Source organism: Crinia signifera, chromosome 3 (genome assembly GCF_055691185.1).
Source record: "Crinia signifera chromosome 3, ASM5569118v1, whole genome shotgun sequence".
NCBI classification, from domain to species: Eukaryota; Metazoa; Chordata; class Amphibia; order Anura; family Myobatrachidae; genus Crinia; species Crinia signifera.
This window is the reverse complement of record NC_139219.1, coordinates 218,471,969-218,494,232: the sequence shown is the minus strand read 5'-3', so window position 1 is coordinate 218,494,232 and position 22,264 is coordinate 218,471,969. Positions and strand designations below refer to the sequence as shown.

Genomic DNA, 22,264 nt, shown 5'->3' with positions numbered 1-22,264 from the left:
GGTTTATAAAGGTGCTGCCTGCTCACCTGGGTTCCTGGAAGGAAAATTACACTGACCCCAATCCAGTACTCCCTCTCGGTCTGGTCACTTGTCCGGCTACCAGTACTAATGCGTTAAGTGGGGGCCCAGAGATACCCATGTACCAGGCCCCAAGATTTCTGTTGCTGGCCCTGGCCACAGCACACAGTTTGAGTATCACTGGTCTAGAGCAATGGTAGCCAACTCCAGTCCTTGAGAGCTACCAACAGTTCACATTTTCCAGACAACCTAGCTGCTGCAAAGGTGCACTCATTACTCACTAACACATTTTCTCACTAACACATTACTCACTAACACATTAACTCAATCTCCACCTTAATCCATAGGTGGAGCTAAATACTTCACTTGTGATTCTGTGAGGAGACATGGAAAACATGCACTGTTGATAGCTCTCGAGTTGGCTACCCCAGGTCTAGAGTATACAGGTAGTTTTAAGAGTACCCTGGTAGATGTGTTGCAGTTTGCAGGTGCTTTGCTGGACCAATATATCATGGATGATAGCATTAGGTCACTTAACTGCAGGTTAGTTAACTTTTTTGCATATTGTCATGTCCAGCCGCAGCCGCCGAGATGTGTGTCGCATCCGGTACTCACCCAGACGGACGCTGGCTGGGTTCCTCTCCTGGCAGGGGTCCTCTGGCTCCCTCTGGCACAGTCCTCCTCAGCAGGCTGTCCTCTGGCGGGTCCGGTGATTCCCGTCGCTGGGTCCTGGTATGGGCGCCGCCATCTTGATTGGGGCACTTCCTGGTTTGGGGATCATAAGTAGCCTCCCTTGAGAGGCAGGCTGCCAATCATCAGTGGTCCTGGGGGATAAAGGGCAAAAGCTCCTTCCAAGAGTCCCTGATAGTTTCCCAGTGCTTTGCTTGCTAAAGCTTCAGTGTGCATTTGGTCTGGCATCCCCCGACCGGGTTGCTCCTGTTCCAGCTCCTATTCCACAAGTTGTGGACTTTATCTCTTCAGTTATTCATTATAAAGCCGAGTGAGCCATCCTGAGTTACCATTATTTGTGCCATGCCGACTGAGCCATCCTGAGTTACAGTTCTTCGTTATAAGCCGAGTGGGCCATCCTGAGTTACAGTTCTTCGTTATAAGCCGAGTGGGCCATCCTGAGTTGCAGTTATTTGTCACAGGCCGAGTTACAGCCACCTGTTATCTGCTAGCGGCCAGGTCGGCGATCATAAGTTGCCGGCAATCATCGTTACTCCGAGGCCTCAGGGGGACTTCCATCGGAGGGCCGTGATCTGCTGGGTAGACGCAGCCTCCAATAGGGAGTTTAGCCAACCTCCCTGGGGTGCTCCTTTATGCTAAGACAGTACATTCAGCCGACTATCCTCTCTCCGCCCAGGCTGTCTGTACCTGAACAGTCACCACTGGCGGATCCACAACAAACAGGCGTGACACATATGTTTTCTAAATATAAAAGTGTTTGGTAACGCAGAGAACATCAAATCAAAGATTCTTCCATTACTGACAAACAGTAGAATATGAATTAACAAGATACTGCATAATCCACAAAGATATTGAATATTACCCCCTTTCCGATCGCAATGCCGGGTTGGTCCTTTGATCGCGATCCCAGATCTTACCCATCACCGACCTGGGTCTGGCGCATTCACATTAAAACCGGATTGCCCATTAACTCTTCTTATAACCCAGGTCAAATTGCCAGGTTGCTCGACCCAGTTATAAGTTTTGGTGCTTTCACACTGCATCTCAACACAGGTTGAGACGTCATTATTCTGGCAATAACCCGGGTCGAGCCGGTGACAGGAACATAATAGTAATGATACTACCAATTAGTAAAATACTATGCTCAGACACAAAAGAAAAATAAAGCTTGTTTTAAATAGCAATACATATAGAATGCTGATATATCCTCCCAGCAGTATATTACATGAATCTCTAATGTCAAAATGTCACATATTATTGAAATTATTATTAACCATGCAAGAGAACGAGTTATGGAAGCAATTTTTACAAGCCCATATATAATAATGACATACGATTACTATCCACACTTATGAATGTTGTATATAACACTACATTTTGTTTTATTGCAGAGCTCTACATATCAGTCTCCAAGTTCACAGCAGGACTGCACCCCATCCACCGATAACTGGCTCCAGGGATCAGCTGTACTACAAGACCTGCACAGAAGTGAGTGGGATCAGGAGGAATGTAATCTCTGTCATATGTTACTATCCATAGAAGCCCATGTTTTTTAATACATGCTCTATTTTTGTGCATTAAATTAATACTGCTGACACTCACAATAATAGACAGTACGGAGCCCCGATGCCCAGCTAAAATATAATGCACAGTCCAATATAAAAAAACGTCACTTAAGAGGTAATTTTCATCTGAAAAAAACGTGTAACATAGAAACAGAATTTGAAGACAGATAAGAACCACTTGGCCCATCTAGTCGCCCCCTTTTTTAAACATGTTACCTCAAACCATATTTTATCCTTATTTCTTTGTAAGGATATCAATATGCCTATCCCAAGCATGTTTATGTCACCATTTGACAACGTTTCAGGGAGTTGAACTCCTTTCTCAAGACACACCTGTAGCAAGACTGCAGTGCACACTTACCCCTCCTAAAGGGTTTGATACGAAATCCCGGCGGTCGGAATCCCGGCGTTCAAAATCCCGACACCGGAATCCCGACCGCCAAAATCCCGACAAGGGCTGGACGTGGATCGCCCCCCTTGCAGGCTCGCTGCGCCCGCAACGCAGCGGGCCCAGTGCCTAGCTACGCTTGGCACACTAATTTATTCTCCCTCTATGGTTATCGTGGACCCCCACAGAGGGAGAAAGTGTTGTGATTTCGGCGGTCGGGATTCCGGTGTCAGGATTTTGAACGCCGGGATTCCGACCGCCGGAATTATAACTGCATCCCCTCCTAAATACACCCCATGACCTACTTCCTGGTACACGCAGCAGGTGGTTGTCTGGCAACCGCTGTTTGCATTCCACTGGGAGGCAGATACACTCTCTACCGCAGCAGATCTCCATGGAAGACACACTAAATAAAAACATAAAAAACATATACAAAATCAATATATACATGCAGAAACAATGGGGTGTATTTAGGGGGGTAAGTCTGCACTGTATTCTTGCTGTAGGTGTGTCTTGAGAAATGTTGCCATAATACACGTTTTTCTTCAGAAGAAAATTGCCTCTTGAGTGCCATTTGTATATTGTATTGGCAGACTATCTTGTATAATCATGCTGTGTGGTTGTTAGACGACACACTTAGAAGATGTAACCAGCTTAAGATTTATTCAAGTGATAAGCTTGCAGTGTACAAAGGTACTTCAGTGGTTAACTTCACATGCAATATAACTGATGCAGTATTCACAGTCACAGGTGTTACTTATCTGATCCGTTCAGCTTGTGCAGGGTTAATGGCAATGACTGGTTTACGCTGGCGGTATCTCTCCCAGTAACGCTTGTGTTGCACAGGATGGATCTCTCTCTGTAAGAGACGCGCTGATAGTGGGGAATACAGCAGGACTTGCTATTACATGCTCCGGTGCACGTGGAGCTGCAAACCAGCATGGAGGTCGGGACACACACGCTATGGCACTCTCTGTCACTTCCTGACAAGGAGAGGAAACGCTGCCTGCAGGGTCAGGGGACTCTGCCCTGCAATTCGCTATGCAAGCTGTCACTCATGGTGACACTCTAACTACAGTGGCTGCAGAGGGACAAAGCAGTCTGTAGGCTGCTCACTAACCAGGGGCATGGAGACAGACGCGGAGCGCTGCTTTCTAACATATTGTATATAGCACCTCTGTAGGTGTTCTTCCTTTCCTTTCCTTGGAGCTCACTGTGTGGTGATTGACTGCCATAAATAGCCGGTTTGCTATAGTTGACACCCTGGGCGAAGTGAGAATTACATTTGCCCAGGAGTCACTCTGATTACTACACTAGCACAGTGAGGTCCCACAAAAGTTTGGAGTTAGTATTTTCAAACTGGCACCTTTTTCTACTTGGGCGTATTAGAGTTCTTGAGAAAAACTTATCATAAAAAAAAGTAACAAGTAAATTTGGAAGAGAGTATTGTAATTAAAATGTGTAATATCCAATTAAATAATTGAGACCATGCTTGGTAAAAAGAAACTACTTTTAAAGGAACACACTCATAAAGCCCAGCTTCTCACTTCGGCCTATGCAAACCTCTGTTCCTCTGGAGAATGCCACCATATTGCACTACATACCCATGATATACATACAGTAAGCTGAGTTTGCACTGATGGTTTTCACTTTGTAACACCATACCCTCCAACATGACCCATTCCATTAGGTACAAAATGCTCGGTACTTGTTTCCTAGCACGGCCACACCGATTTACATCGGGGTGGGCGTGTCGGAAAAATCGGGTCGATCGCATCGCATGCGATTTGGTCGCATGCGATGCGATCGTCGCGACCGACCGATTTTGGACCCGATTTTTTTTTTTAATTAAATGTAAATCGGGTCCCTGGGACCCGATTTTACATTGGATTCAATGTAAAATATTCCCAAACCCCCAAATGTCACGGCGTACACCCCACCCCACGATAGACGCCAACCCGAAGCGTGGCGAGTGCAGCGAGCCCGCGAGGGGCGGCGGTGCGCGTCCTCCGACCTTTTCATTCCCCTACTATCCACGTCGGCGTGGAGTTGAGAATAGAATAGTGTGGCGAGCGCAGCGAGCCACCGAGCCCGAAGCGTGGCGAGCGCAGCGAGCCCCGCGAGGGGACGCGGATACCTTCACAGGTAAACGCGTCCCTTCGCGGACTTCACAGGTGTCCGCGTCGCCACGGACACCTGTGAAGCCCGCGAGGGGACGCGTATAACTGTGAAGGTATCCGCATCCCCTCGCGGGGCTCGCTGCGCTCGCCACGCTTCGGGTTGGCGTCTATCGTGGGGTGACGACGGGGACATCTAAAATGTGAAATGGGTCATATTGGCCCATTTCACATTTTTCACATTTTTTCAGGATTTCAATGTTAAAAAATCTTTTAACATTGAAGCCTATGTAAAAATCGGGGGCATCGCGTCGGGACCTATGTTAATGGTCCCGACCGACGCGATGCCCCCGATATTTTACCTTTCCCGACACGATTTCAATGTTAAAATATTTTTTAACATTGAAGCCTATGGGGAAATCGCGGGCATCGCGTCGGTCGCGTCGGGACCATTGTTAACGGTCCCGACCGACGCGATGCCCCCGATATTTTATCCTAGCCGGCCAAATGGACCTGATTTCAAAGGAAATCGGGTCCATCTTATGGATCGTGTACCTTAACTAAAGGTACACGATCCATAAGATATGTGGCCATGCTAGGAAACAAGTACCAAATGCTCTGTTCCTGGACTTCCCTGCCAGTGGCAGTTGCAGAGTTGGGGCTGCAGCACAGTCCAATATTCAAAAAGGGGAGCCACACCTTCTGCCACTCCAAACATCACTGTCCTGGACTCACTGGCAGTTGATGTGACCCCACCTCTTTGGGACTGTGCTGGAGTCCAACCTCTGTAACTGCCACTGGCAGGGAAGTCCAGTACCCAATGGAATGGGTCATGTTGGAGGGTATGTAACACCTCATGTAGAGATGATAAAATCTATATTTGCTAATGATTGAGACAAAAAGGTTGATAAAATCTATTGCTATGTAGATCTGCTGCTCCCAAACTTTCTTAGTTTGCTGCCCTCAGTTCTTCATGGCACTCCTAACCCAGAAGTTTCCTATTGAGTAATGATTAAATTCTTAATATTGTGCTTAAGTGACATTTGTAGGTTCAGTTATTTAGCTTCTGAATGTAAATTCTTATTGGAAGCCACAAGCACTGGTTATCCAAATCAATTGATGATTGAGAAGGAGAGGATGGTGTAGAAGGTGAGGAGGGAGGGCGTGTGCTTCGAGTGGATAGTGGGGAATGGGGAGCAGATGGGATGGGCAGACAATGGAAGACATACTGAACACATAAAGGAGTGGGAAGGAGACACATATGGAGACACAAAGTCACATTAGAGACAGGGGAGCAGATGTATTAAGTCTTAAAAAGGGATAAAAGGGAGGGTGATAAAGAGTGATAAACATCCAGCCAATCAGCTACTAAAAAAAAGGGACTGCCAGAGATGAGCACACAGAATGGAAGCAGAGAGCCTGGAACACTATGGAGGAGGCATGGAAGAGGAAGAGTGGTGGGAAGCGCAGGAAAGGGCGAGATGCACAGTAATGGGCATATTCAAATAACAATTGGATTTACAGTGGTAGGAAAGTCTCAAAGCTATCCAAATTTAAACTCACTTTCTCCCATCACAGGGCCATGGTAAGGGCACAAAGCCCTACTTACTGCAGATTTCTGGTTGCACCTCAAGAGCTGTGAGCAGAAAACAAGTAAGTACAGTATAGCCCTGTGGCTACATTTGCTGCATAAATGCAGTGTGAATAATTCTATTTGGGACTAGACCACCGACCACTGTGCTAGATAATAATTATTGTGGGAAGTCATTATTGACCAAACAGGTTGACAAGCATTAGGTCAACATGCATGAAGATCGACATGACTGAAGATCGACATGGGTTAGGGTCATTAGGTCGACAAAAGCATTAGGTCGACATGGTGAAGGTCGACGGTCAAAAGTTCAACATGGGGTATTTCACATTTTGACACAGTTGACATGGACACTGAAACTTAGCACCGCTTCCTCTCGCATGACTCGCCATGCTTCAGGCACACTATTTTATTCTCCCACCACGCCCTAGTGGATGGTAGGGCATGAAATACCGGCTGTCTGCACATGTCGGTTCCAAAATAAACTTGAAAAACTCCATGTCGACCTTTTGACTGTTGATCTTCCCCAAGTCGACCTAATGCTTGTGTCAACCTAATGACCCCATTGACCTAACCCATGTCAACATTCCTGCATGTCGACCTTCCTGCATGACGACCTTCCTGCATGTCGACCTTCATTCATGTCGACCTAATGCTTGTGACTGTGTCCCCTCCATTTTATCACTTTTGAAGCTTAGTGCATCTGGCCCTCCATCTGAAAAATATGTCAAAATGCCCCATTTCTGCAATTGAAACATAGATCTTTTTTTGTCCATAGGCTTGCACATAATTGGGTGAGAAATGACCATCAGCAACTACTCAAGATTGGAGCTTACTCCACATCACAAGGATGTTCCCCGCAGCCTTGATCAAATTGTTACCTACAATCAAAGTGTAACAAACCACAGCCTTGGGTTCTGTGATGTAAACCCTATGGAATGCAATCTGACATTGGAGGATATCTTGTTCAAGTACCTGGGTCCACGTCGGTCCAACAACTTCATCACCATTTGTGTGATATACCTTTTTATCTTTGCAGTTGGTGCCGTGGGGAATACTTTAACTTGCATTGTGATTATAAAACACAAGATCATGAGAACTCCTACAAATTACTACCTATTTAGCCTTGCAATTTCTGATTTGATGGTTCTCATAATGGGAATGCCTCTTGAGCTTTATGAGCTCTGGAGTAACTATCCATTTCTTTTTGGGAAGGGTGTATGCTCCTTCAAAACTCTACTATTCGAGACAGTGTGCTTTGCCTCCATCTTGAATGTAACTGCACTTAGTGTGGAGAGATACATTGCCGTCGTTCATCCTCTACGGGCAAAGTATGTAGTAACTAGGAACCATGCAAAGAGAGTTATCATAACTGTGTGGGTTCTGTCTGTTCTGTGCTCTATTCCCAACACCAGTCTATTTGGAATCTTCCACCTCAACGTGTCTGGTCTTGGCATCGTACCTGGCTCTGAAACATGTACCTTGGTACGACCAAGGTGGATTTACAATGTTATTATTCAGATTACCACCATATTCTTCTTCTTCTTACCAATGGGCACCATCAGCGTGCTGTATCTTCTGATTGGTCTTCAACTTAAGAGGGAGAAGATGTTGCAAGTTTTAGAGGCTAAATCTGGTGGAGATGGAGACAGTTACCAAAACGTTAGACTTCAACAAGAGAAAAGTCGAAGGAAACAGGTGACTAAGATGCTGTGTAAGTTCTATCACTTTCTTACTACTTGGTGATGTGAGTAAATATAATGGTCATTTTGTTACAAACAAGTAGATATGCTTGTACTAAGACCAGAACTGTATAAAGCAAAAGTATTTATTGTAGACATTTTTGTAAAACTCACAGATGAATAAATATAAACTTCATTATTAACCTTTGCTATATGTCAGTGAAAATAAAAAGCATGTACACCCCTGCTGATGCAATTTCGGTTATATCTATGAATTAATTATTATTTGTGAAAATAGTTTTATTGCCCAAAGTACTGTGCTGTGTTTTTTGGGCAGGTAGTGACTTTCCCTGCTCAGCTACAGCAAGTACAAGTGAATGCAGAGCTACTTGAGGCTGTTTTAATGGGTTATGAATTATGGGACTATGGACGTTATGCTGTGGTCAAGTCACCAGCACATATACAGTACAAGAACATTGTAGTCATATCTGATATTGCTGTATGCTACTTTGCTGTGGTAGAATATATGAGCAAACAAACACTATTCCAGGAATGGAGATATGAGCGTAGTTTATGCGGCTGTTTGGATTCAGTGTTTACCTCATCAAAGTCATCTGTCATTAGGACATGATTTGAGTATTCGTTATACAGTATATGTCCACCCACCTATTTTTAGTATGTTAACTTTTATGAGTAGGGTCCTCCTTCCTCACGTACTCACCCTACCTCTTTACCTCACCTGTCCTCCTGTCCTATTCTTCCCTTCCTCTACTTCATCTTCAGTCTCCTCGACAATTTTGACACCTACTTCTGAACTGATGCTGATTATATTTCTACCAGCTATACCCCTATTTATACTGTATTTTTCAACACATCCTGTACGTTACCTTGTCATTTGTTTTTTGTTTGCTATGTACGGCGCTGCGGACACTTTGCGGCGCCTTATAAATAAACATACTACTACTACTACTACTATATGGGACAAACTATTAATTTTAGCATTAAACACTCTGGAACAAATTTAATAGGGTCCAAGTTCGGCAGCCATGCGGGATGCCAGCTGAACTGAAGGGGTAATCATTTACATAGCATGGTTTTGTCTTGTAAATCACTGTCTCCTTAAAAAAAATTCAGACTCTTTTACATTTGGCCCAATATATATACTGTAAACAGAGCATATCCGGGAATTTAGACCAGGAATCAGCTCTTTCTGCCATGAGAAATTAAATAATTAAATATGAAGTAAAAAATAATTTTATTTCAGGGTTAACGTTTAATAAAACAATGTTGATTACACATGTGAAAGGTTGTTATCTCTGTTTCTTTTTATCCCCATTTGCTTGACATGTGTTCCTTCAATAGCCTAATATTTATTTAGGATTACAATTCTTTAATTTATCAAGTAAGAAATGTTATTTTCATTGTAAAGATCATCATGAGAAAATGCAGAATTTGTAAAGGAGTGGGGGCACATTAGTTAGTTAAATTAATTTATGCAGGTGACTGCTTTTGTCCATTTTCCAGCGTTTGGGAGCAGACAATTGATTGTAGTTTGTTCTCAGAAATTTCCAGATTTTCATTCCAACCAGCCAGATTGGAAAGATAATCTTCTAGTGTGTATGGGTCTTAAGGCAGGATTGGTGTACTCCTTATATGGACTGCAGAATACACGCACAGACTCTCTGGGAGAAATGTACTAAGATGGGAATTCTATTTCACATGTGGGGTGACATTTAATAGAATGCGATTTTCTTGCACTTTCAAAATCGCTCATTATCGCACTTTTTGACATCGCATTTTGTGCTGCGAATTCGAAAAGTGCGATTAAGTGCGATAATGGGCGATTTTTAGGCATGAAAATGTGCAAATTTTAGGCATGAAAATGTGCGAATTTGAGGTAATGTGCATTTTTGTGTTTATAAAAAAAACAAAATGGCATGAGGTCTCCCCTCCTGAGCATAAACAGCCCTGGGCTCATTGAGCTGGACCTGGTTCCAAAAATACAGGGGACAGAAAGCATAGGGGTCCCCCGTATTTCTGAAACCAGCCCCGGACTCTTGGACCGGTCCTGGTTCCAAAAATACAGGGGACAAAAAATCTGGGGGTATTTTAAAACCAGCACCAGGCTCCAACAGCCCGCGGTGCCATGCCACAGCCGGGGGACACTTTTAACATAAGGATTCCCGGCCGAAACATGAGCATCGTGACTGGTCAGCCTTGGATGGGGTACCTGGAGGAGTGGGAACCCCCAAATAAAGGGGTCCCCCCCCAGGTTTCACCCGTCCAGGGCTGAAGCCCGGGGCTGTCACCGGCCTGATAGGGTTAAAACTCACAAACTGACATACGTAACATTGCTTTATCCAGGAGAACTACAAGTGCCAGCAGACCTCTCCCACACGCTGGGACTTGGAGAACCATCATGCAGACCTCTCCCATCATGCAGGGCATTAATGGGCCCGCTGGGACTTGTAGTCCACCTGTAAAAAGAATGTTAAAATAAAACACGCACACTCAGAAAAGTATAACTTTATTTCACACACATACACACACCTCACTTTGCTATGCTGCAGACCAATCCAGGATCAAGCGCTGGTCTGTCTGCAGCATAGCCGGCTCACCCAGCACTAACAGCTAATTCACAAATTCACAAATTCACATCTCATTAAATGTGCGAATTGTATACTTTTCAATAGGAAAACATCTGGATGCGTGTTCCGGCGCGACTAAAAATCGCACTTTCAGAAAGTGCGATTTCGCTGCAAAATCATCGGTTTTTGCCATTTTTCGCATCTCATTAAATATGCGAATTCGTGAAAAACTGCGATATCGGCCATATTTGAAAATATCGCAAAAGTCACATTTTCGCATCTCATTAAATGTCACCCTATATATTATCTTCTAGAAGGTGTTAATAAATAAAAAGTACAGTAGATTCTGATTGGTTGCCCAATGCAACATCCAATGTGAAATTTAACTACCATTTTAGTAAATTCCCCCCTCTAATTGCAGACTGACATCCCCTCTTCTTCCTTCTGTGCTGAGAAGTGTAGTAAATTATGCCACTGAGACTTAAAGGCCCATGGGAGCTGCCAGGTCCCCTGCACTGGTCTGCCAACTCAGTGCGTAAGAGGATATATATATATATATATATATATATAAGCAGGGGTGGATCCAGGATAACAGAGGGGCACCATGATAAAAGAAGGTTTAGGTGGGGGAGGGGTGGTGTTAGTGGAGCCAGTGTACATGCTAAGAGAGCGACAGAGAGAAAGTGGGAATGGGATTAAAAATAGGCCCTGGCATTTAAAGTACGCAGGCCCACCATGGTGACAAAAGTGAAGGATGTAGTTGTGCATGCGCCGAAGGCGCGCTCCGGAAAAGGGTGTGTGTCCTTGAGTGTAGTGTACAACACCATATACAACTTCTACACATTATGCATCAAAATACTAGACTCCATTATACTTGCCCCTTACACATGATGCCAAATGGAATGAGCCAAAATTCACATAATGCCACATGGATTGAGCCAAAATGTGCATAATAACACACGGATTGAGACAAAATTCACATAATAACACACGGATTGAGACAAAATTCACATAATGCCACACGGATTGAGCCAAAATTCACATAATGCCACACAGATTGAGACAAAATTCACATAATGCCACACGGATTGAGACAAAATTCACATAATGCCACACGGATTGAGACAAAATTTACATAATAACACTCGGATTGAGCCAAAATTAACATAATGCCACACGGATTGAGACAAAATTCACATAATGCCACACGGATTGAGACAAATTTTACATAATGCCACATAGATTGAGCCAAAATTCACATAATGCCATATGGATTGAGCCAAAATTCACATAATGCCACACAGATTGAGCCAAAATTTACATAATAACACACGGATTGAGCCAAAATTCACATAATGCCACATGGATTGAGCCAAAATGTGCATAATAACACACGGATTGAGACAAAATTCACATAATAACACACGGATTGAGCCAAAAATCACATAATGCCACACGGATTGAGCCAAAATTCACATAATGCCACACGGATTGAGACAAAATTCACATAATGCCACACGGATTGAGACAAAATTTACATAATAACACTTGGATTGAGACAAAATTAACATAATGCCACACGGATTGAGACAAAATTCACATAATGCCACACGGATTGAGACAAAATTTACATAATGCCACATAGATTGAGCCAAAATTCACATAATGCCATATGGATTGAGCCAAAATTCACATAATGCCACACAGATTGAGCCAAAATGTACATAATAACACACGGATTGAGCCAAAATTCACATAATGCCACATGGATTGAGCCAAAATGTGCATAATAACACACGGATTGAGACAAAATTCACATAATAACACACGGATTGAGACAAAATTCACATAATGCCACATGGATTGAGCCAAAATTCACATAATGCCACACGGATTGAGACAAAATTCACATAATGCCACACGGATTGAGACAAAATTCACATAATGCCACACGGATTGAGACAAAATTTACATAATAACACTCGGATTGAGGCAAAATTAATATAATGCCACACGGATTGAGACAAAATTCACATAATGCCACACGGATTGAGACAAAATTTACATAATGCCACATGGATTGAGCCAAAATTCACATAATGCCACATGGATTGAGCCAAAATTCACATAATGCCACACGGATTGTGTCAAAATTCACATAATGCCATACGGATTGAGCCAAAATTCATACAATGCCACACGGATTGAGCCAAAATTCACATAATGACACACAGATTAAGCCAAAATTCACAATACGCTTCATAAACAGGGACATTGTCCACCAAAGGCGCGCATTAAACATTTACACCATAATGTCCATTACACGTTAAGTTACACGCCATTATGTCCATTAAGTACAGATGTAGCCGGCCTTAGTGTTGCTGGCGAATCGCCAGCAGCATGCTGCTGGCGATCCGACAGCAACACGGCTCTCCATCTGACTGAGACGCGCGTGCGTCCCCCACGCACGCACGTCTCAGTATCGGGGCGGCGAGGTGGACGCAATACTGTCCGCCTCCCACTCAAGGGGGCTGGGGGGGACCCGAGGGCACTACGGGGGGTGCGGACTCCTGGTGTGGGCACCGGGCGACCGAGGGCAGCACCGTCGTAAGGGGTCGCGTGCGCACCTCGTGTGCGCGCGTCCCCTTCCGGCATACAGATGGTGCGGGGCAGGGGATGGCGGCTGGCGTCGCCATCGCCATCCCCTGCAAAGATGAATCCCGCTATATCTTTGGAACCAACTGACCCATTTACATAACACATGTATCATATTGAAGAACTTTTGAGTGGGCTTAGAATGATTTTGGCCCAGTGAAACTGGAACATTTGGTTCCAGAGTAATCTGCCCTCAAAGAACATGAACAGCCATGAAATTACATTTCAAAAATAGAAAATTCGGTTTACACACAATATCTCTGGAACTGATAGACCGATATGGACCAGCCTCATATCATATGGAAGGCCCAGCGATTTGGAATTGAATAAGATCAACCACCTCGTGCCTGCGCGTCCCCTTTCGGCATACAGATGGTGCGGGGCAGGGGATGGCGGCTGGCGTCGCCATCGCCATCCCCTGCAAAGATGAATCCCGCTACATCTGTATTATGCCAAACACCATAATGCCTATTAAAAATTATGCTACATAAGTGTTGCTTATCTACATGCTCATTGCCAAGGGTTCCATGCTCATTGCCAGAGGTTCCATGCTCGTTGCCATGTGGGATTACATGCTCATTGCCATGGGGGAATACATGCTCGGGGTAAATAGGGGACAGCCGCAGCCGGGCAGAAGAGATAGCCACTGACAGTGGCAGATCATGGCTGTATTCAGAGCACTGCAGGTCCCGGCTATTTCAAATAATATGTCTTTCACACCAGAAAATGCATTCCCAGTTTGGCCCCTTTTACACCAGCCTAGTCCCTGCATTTTCTGGTGTGAGGAGGAGAGAAAACCACCCCTCCCCCCCTTTAACCAATTTTCTCATTTAACTGGCTATATCTTTGGAACCAACTGACCCATTTACATAACACACATATCATACTGAAGAACTTTTGAGTGGGCTTAGAATGATTTTGGCCCAGTGAAACTGGAACATTTGGTTCCAGAGTAATAAGTTCTAGAGTGAGAACTGGCAGCCGTCGAAACCAGGTGGGGGTCGGAATTGACGGGTCCCATATTATCCTATGGGGAAAAACGTTACAGATTTGCCAGGCGATATCTCCGGTTCCCGGGGGGCTAGAGACATGGGGCTGGGCTCGTTGGAAAGCCCTGGTCCTCAGCTACTAAATAAAATGACAGGGGGCATGTGCCCAGGTGCCCCCCCTGAATCCGCCACTGTATATAAGGTTAGGGTATAGTGGATCGATGCTGTCTAGACCGAAATTCACGTGGTTGACCACTAATGGTCCATCACGTCTAGTTAGATGCCTAAAAATAGTTGGGAGCGTCTAGATCAGGGCTGGACAATAAGCGGCCCTCCAGCTGTTGATGAACTACACATCCCAGCATGCCTTTCATCCGTTTAAGCATCTACAGTAACAGTGCGACACAAGCTAAAGGTTGACGAGAACGTGGTTAACAGTGACAAGATTGACACAAGTTTTTTTATGGTTTTTGTTGTCTATGTCGACATAGGTTGACATGGAAACTGTATAAGTGTACCACGTCCTCACATGGATCACTGCGCGCTCACCAAGCTTAGGGACAAACTGCCTCACTCCGCTTAGTGCACTATTTTATTTCTCCCTCTATGTCCACTGGGATGGTAAAGTCAGTGCCAGATTAAGGTTTAATTGGGCCTGGAGCGGAAAATGATCAAGGGCCTATTTCACGCAATAATAGGGGTTGTGGCCAGCACCTAATAATGTGCGGGCGTGACCAGTGTTCTGGTTGGGTGGTCTGCTCATGGGTGTGTCTCTATTTGTGTAAATACTTTCAACTAATTATACTGTATATGCCTGGAAAAGGCAGGGAGCTGGCATAGGATAAATGCAGGGAGATATATTGGCAGAGCCCTCCAAAGATGCACCAGCAGGATGCCGATGTCCTAAGATACCTGTGGGGTGAGTCAGCACTCCAGTCATAAAAAAATTACTGAAAGCCAAAACTTGGTAGACAACATTTCAGCACTTTTATGTGGTCACCTAAATTTACCACACCGTATACCCCTTATACAAATCATGCAACACAATAGTAACCCCCTTATACTGTACTTGCCTCTTACACATTATGCCACATGGAATGAGCCAAAATCCACACCAACTGAGCCAAAATTCACACTATGGCACACAGATTGTAAAAATTCACGTTATGCCAACAGATTATTGCAAAATTCACATTTTGCCACATGGATTGAGCCAAAATACACACTATACCAAACAGATTGAGCAATAATGCACAATATGCTTGATAAACAGGGGCATTGTGCGCCAAAGGCGCTCATTAAAAATTTACACCATACTGTAATGCCCATTACATGTTAAGGCACACACCATAATGTCCATTACCTATTATGCCAAACACCATAATGCCTATTAAAAATTATTCTACATAAGTGCTGCTTACCTACATGGTCATTACCAGGGGTTCCATGCTCATTGCCAGGGGGAAATACATGCTCGCGGTAACTGGGGGACAGCCGCCACCGGGCAGAAATGACAGCCATTGACAGCTGGGCAGAGAGCGGGGTACTGCCCGGCTGTATTCAGAGCACTGCAGGTCCCGGCTATTTGAAACAATACCCCTTTCATAACAGAAAATGCAGGGACTGGCACCTTTTACACCAGGCTAGTCCCTGCATATTCTGGTGTGAGGGGAGAAACCCCCCCCCCCCCTTTAAACAACCAGCTATATCTTTGGAACCAACTGACACATTTACATGAGACCAGTATCATATTGAAGAACTTTTAAGTGGGCTTCGAATGATTTTGGTCCAGTGAAACTAGGCCGTTTGGTTCCAGAGAAATCTGTCCTCAAACATGAACAGCCATGAAATGACATTTCAGAATTGAAAAAATCGGTTTACCCGCAATATCTCTAAAACCAATTAACCCATATGGACCAGCCTGGTATCAGATTAAAGGATTGGCGATTTGGATTCGACTGAGATCAACCTCGAGCTTCTGTGATGCTGGAGGGGGAACTGGCAGCTGTTGGAACCGGGTGGGGGTCGGAATTAGTGTGTCCCATGTTATGGGGAAAACGTTCCAGATTTGCCTGGCGGTATCTCTGGTTCCTGGGGGGCTAGCAATGCAGGGCCAGGCTCGTTGGAAAGCCCTGGCCTTCAGCTACAAAATGGGCCTATTTTTAGAGAGGACCTGGAGCTGTGGCTCCATCAGGCCCATTGTTAATCCGGGTAAAGTATGAACATGCCGGTTAAAGCAAAAAAATCACGAAAAACTCATGTCGACCTTGTCACTGCGGATCACATTCCTGTCGACCTTTAGCTTGTGTTGATCTTCTGTTACTGTCGATCTAGATGCTGTTCGACTATTTTTAGTCATCCAACTAGATACGTTTGACCATAAGTGATCGACCACGTGACTGTCGATCTAGACAGCAGCGATCCATCCACCGATACGATATATGAATGTGTTTAGCAATTAATCAACCTGGGCAGGGGCGCCGATTAACATTTTTTGGTGGGTGCTCTCACCCCCCCAGACTAACACCTCCCCCCCACCCCCCCGGGACTCACATGCTCCTCATGTCGGGGTTCTTGGCAGCGGCAGCACCGCAGCGGGGTCCCAGCAGCGAATATGCCATAAGCTGCAGGGTCCCTGCGGAAGATGGGAACTAGCAGCGCTATTAATACCGCTACTAGTTCCCATCCGCCGCAGGGACCCCTGCTACTGACAGCATATCCGCTGCTGGGACCGCGCTGCCGTGGCCCGTGCCATGGGTGCTCCTCACTTTCTGTGGGTGCTCGGGCCCCGGAGCACCCACGGTTTTGGTGCCTATGAACCTGGTAGGGGGGGTTTTCTAGTTACGCGGAAACTCCCACTGTGTTCACCGCTAAGCATTGTCCGGACAAGCCTGACTTAAGCATGTCATTCCATCTGTATGGGTTAATCAAAACCAAACATACTGGTATGTCTAAAAATTACTAACATCCCCCAAAATTATACCTTAAACTCCCTATTAACTACCTAGTTTTCATTCCAGTATTTTCCTCGTAAAACGTCAAGAGATGTAATCAGAGTCATTGTAAAACTTTTATCTGCCTTAAATGTAGTTTCATAAATAAACAAGCTTTACCAAAGAGTGAAGTATTAAGAAGACACAGGCAGATGCATTTAAATGGAGCTTAATATGACAAAAGTAAAAAAGAATCACACATTGGGACTAATTCATGTTTTGTAAGGAATTGTAGAGCCTTAAGGAAGCTGCTACGCAATTCCATGTTATTAAAATGTAAATACAGCAGGAGGTATCTGCAGGAAATAGACCCCTACTGTACCATTAGCATTCGCGAGATCCAAGTGCTGTGCCTGAGGATGAAGCCTTGGATCACCATCACAATATGAAACCGTTTCAGGCACCGGGCAACCTGCGTAAAAATGATGCTTACTCAGTCTGGCTGTAGGATCTGGGCACCTGGCTCCAGGAAGTCTGCACAGGAAGTCTGCATCCAATGATATGCGCCCTCTTTTCAAATGCTATAGCATGTCACTCAAGTCCTGTTCTGCACATGACCCACAGTCATAATAAAAAAATACACATTTACATACTCTTTCTGTGTGAATTCTTAAGACTAATGGTGTGTACACACGGGCACGATATGGCTTCCGATGTTGCCGATATAGAGCATATGGGAAGCCATATCGCATGCCGATTGTGTACTTTTTACGGCTAACGAGCCTGATGCGCTGCCGATGCGCGCTCCTGAGTGAGCGCAAATCGGCAGCAACATAGTGAGAGCAGGCAAGACTATATAGTGCAGATCTGTACTATATAGTCTTTGTGCCTTTACTCAAATAGCTCCGGCGGCCATAGGGGTTTCTCTTGGGGCTGCAGAGCTGAAGCATAGTTACCCGGAAGTCCTGCGTATAGAGGATGGCGGGGGTGTGTGGCCTCTGATATATGCATGGTGGGGCGGCGAGGGAAGCTGTTGCTGTGCCGCGGCCCCGGGTGTCGCAGCACCCTGGGCACAGGTATCGTGCCCCCTCCTCTTCTCTCCTTCATGCCGTGCGATGCGAGTCCCGAGATTGCATCGGGACTCGCTTCACATGGCATGTTGACCGTGTGTACACACTATAAGGGTATTTTTAAAATTCACAGATATTCCTGTTGAGACTGATACCCAATAATTATTTCTTTCAATTTCCATACCCTTTTTAAAACCTAATTTTTTCCACCCATCAGTCCTTTCTTGTGACCTCACTTCAGATATACATATATAAACACACACACATTAGGGGAGGTGGCAGGTTGCATGTTAAAAAGATGAAAGTGGGAATTGTGTGAACACTATGGGCATTATATGTAAGCAACACTATGGTTGACTGGGCATTGTGCATAACTGTCACTACTCCGGCCATTAATGCATAAGCAATGCTGCTCTGGGCATTATGTGTAGGCAGCAATAGAAACATAGAAACATAGAATTTGACGGCAGATAAGAACCATTTGGCCCATCTAGTGTGCCCCTTTTTTTACCCTTCAGGTAAACTCAACCCTTTTTAATCCTTATTTTTTTGTAAGGATATTAATATGCCTATCCCAATTGTTCTACTGTCTTAGCCTCTACCACCTCTGATGGGAGGCTATTCCACTCATCCACTACCCTTTCTGCGAAGTAATTCTTTCTAACATTACCCCTGAACCTACCTCCCTCCAGTTTCAGTGCATGTCCTCGTGTTTTATTACTTCTTTTCCTTTGAAGAAAATTTCTCTCCTGTACTATGTTAAAACCCTTGATATATTTGAAGATTTCTATCATGTCCCCCCTTTCACTTCTCTGCTCCAAACTATACATGTTAAGATCTTTTAGTCTATCCAGGTAAGTTTTGTGATGTAGGCCATGCACCATTTTAGTTGCCCTTCTTTGTACACTCTCCAATGTATTTATATCCTTCTGAAGATATGGCCTCCAGAACTGGACACAGTAATCCAGATGAGATCGTACCAATGACCTAAGTGGCATTATTACATCTTTTTTTCTGCTACTGATTCCTCTCCCTATGCAACCAAGCATCTGACTTGCCTTCCTCATTGCTTTGTTACATTGCCTCCCTGCCTTTAAGTCACTTGAAATAGTGACTCCTAGATCTCTTTCCTCCTCAGTAGTTTCCATTATAGTACCCTTGATACTATATTGAGCCTTTGAGTTTTTGCATAATTTTGCATTTTTTAGCATTAAACTGTAGTTGCCATTCTCTTGACCAATTCTCAAGTTTACTTACATAGATGTAGATCATCAATCATTTGATTTACCCCTCCTGGTGTGTCTACTCTGTTGCATATCTTTGTGTCATCTGCAAAAAGGCATCCTTTCCCTTCACTGTCACTAACAAAGATATTAAAGAGCACCAGGGCCGGCGCCACCACTAGGCAAATCTAGGCATTTGCCTAGGGCGCCGGCCACTGGAGGGCGGTATTTCGCCCCCCCCCTTGCCGCCCGGGTACCTGTCCTGCGGCGTATATGTGCGTAAAAGCTGGCGGCAGCGGGGGGTCCCTGCAGTCAATAAGAAATAACGAGCGCTATCCGCCGGGCTATGCGGAAGCGCTTCTGTTTTTGAAACACTGGCCGCATGCTGATTGGCTGAGATTGGCCAGTGTTTCCAAAACAGAAGCGCTTCCGCATAGCCCGGCGGATAGCGCTCGTTATTTCTTATTGACTGCAGGGACCTCCAGCTGCCGCCGCCGCCAGCTTTACGGCGACAGGTAGCCGGGCGGCAGACACCGGGGCGCCCCCACCCCGACTTGCCTGGGGCGCTCTGCACCGGCCCTGAAGAGCACTGGTCCAAGTACAGATCCCTGGGGTACTCTACTGGTAACATGTCCCTCCATAGAATGCACTCCATTTACTACAACTGTCTGTTTCCTATCCTGCAACCATGTTCTTATCCATTTAATTGTTTTATAATCCAATCCCACACTTTCAAGTTTATTTAGCAGCCTGCGATGTGGGACAGTGTCAAATGCCTTACTAAAGTCTAGATATGCCACATCTACAGCCCCCCCTTCATCTAGTATTTTGGTCACGGAGTCAAAAAAGTCAATGAGACTTGTTTGGCATTATCTCCCTGCAGTAAAACCATGCTGTTTTGGATCCTGTAAGTTGTTTAATTTAAAATATTCCACTATTCTTTCTTTTAATAGAGTTTCCATTAATTTCCCTACTACTGATGTAAGGCTCACTGTGTGCATCAGGTGTGAACTGCATTACTTTGGGCATTATGTGTAGGCGGCACTACTGTGGGCATTAGGTGTAACCTGCATTCCTCTGGGCATTATGTGTAGGCAGCACTTCTATGATCATTAGGTGTAACCTGCATTACTCTAGAAGTAATGTATAAATGGCATTACTGTGGATGTATTTCTCTGAGCATTATGTGTAGGCAGCACTACTATCATCATTAGGTGTAACCTGCATTGCTCTAGAAGTAATGTATAAATGGCATTACTGTGGAAGTATTTCTCTGAGCATTATGTGTAAAAGGCACTACTACTAATAGAGTTTTATATAAGGGGCACTACTGTGTGGCATAATGTGTGTAAATGGTACAAATGTGTGGTATAGTGTGAATCAGTGGCACTACATGCAAATAAGGTTTCTACTGTGTGGGGTAATTTTAGAACACATTCCTTGTGAGAACACAGCTCCTTTTTTTTGTGGTTCGTTCCTCTAGCGTGAGCTCTATTATAAGGTATGGGTGGGAGGGCGCAAATTTAGAGTTTGCAGGGAGGCGCCGAGCACCCTAGCACCGGCCCTGGGTGTATCAGTATGCTGGGTGGTTTTAGAAGTGAATTCTTTTATACAACTTTCAGACATGTGACCCAGCAATTACATGATGACATGGCATTTTGACAGGTCATTTTCCCAGGTGCAGTTTGACCCTTTTACACCGAGCAGCAAATTACCGGGATAAAAATTAATTACATGGGTATTTCTTCAGTGTGAAAGGGTCAACCCGTGTTGCAAATCCCAGGTCACTGACTCTAGTAAGGACCAGGGTTGACGATCCGGGATTTAAGACCCTTTCACATTAAACAAATTACCAGGTAGAACTGCTCCATACGGTAAATTGATGTTCAGTGTCAAAGGGGTATAACTGGGATATTATTTTACTGGGCAGCATCGCAGAGATATAATAAGTCCAATAGACCAGTTATAATTCCAGGTACACATGTATATGAAACATCATTATGAAATATAAAATCGATGCTACGCAGAGCATCAGAGCTTGGCACAGACTTCCCAACATTCCATTCCATGGATTAAAGTTGTCCTGATTTGAATGGTGGGTCAGAACACTCAAACTGGCACTATCCTAAATCAGGACAGTTGGGAGGAATTCAATCATAGCATTTTTAAATAATTCATATCAAGCTGTCTCTAGCATCATATATCAAATATACTGCCACCTTCTAAAATATTATTTACAGTGTCTAGGCTATTTAAAAGAAGCATAATCTCCACTACCCATAAAATAGTCCAGCATGAAGAGACATGTGTAACATAATGGCATGTATTCAATGCCGGTGCGAGCGGCCGGCAAGGGGGTTAAACTGCGAGGATCACAGAAAACCAGTGATCCTCGCAGTTTAACTTCCGCGCCGGCCGCTCGCACTATGCAACGTTCGGGGGGAATCCTCGCCTTCACAGAACTGCGAGGATTCCCCTAAACTGCGAGAGCCGCGGCTAGTGCAGCAAACTATATGCCAATATGTAAAGTTACAAAAATTACAGAATTTTAGATATTTGAAAATAGTTAACGAGCGTAGCAAATTGTGTTTTGTTCTCATGTCACCAACAAGTGGCTCCATGCTGTGTTTATTCAAAGTTGATTACCATATTTTCCATTAGATATGCCTGATTAAGAATACCTGTTTCCATCTCTAAGGATATTGTCTATAAGAATGTTTTATCTTTGAAGAAAGAATAATCCTCACTTCAGTTT

At 44.5% G+C, this 22,264-nt stretch overlaps 1 protein-coding gene across 2 annotated transcripts in view; it reads left to right on the top strand.

Moving 5' to 3' along the window:
* NMUR1 (neuromedin U receptor 1) overlaps positions 1-22,264 on the top strand; it is a 69,348-nt gene that overhangs the window by 16,473 nt on the left and 30,611 nt on the right. Inside the window, exons 2-4 of one of the 2 annotated variants that reach the window (XM_083177465.1) lie at positions 2,100-2,196; positions 6,357-6,431; positions 7,148-8,083. In XM_083177465.1, the coding sequence (XP_083033591.1) occupies positions 7,171-8,083 (913 nt within the window). In that variant the 5' untranslated portion in view covers positions 2,100-2,196; positions 6,357-6,431; positions 7,148-7,170. The remainder of the gene's footprint in view (positions 1-2,099; positions 2,197-6,356; positions 6,432-7,147; positions 8,084-22,264) is intronic. The other variant, XM_083177466.1, reaches the window with a different exon arrangement.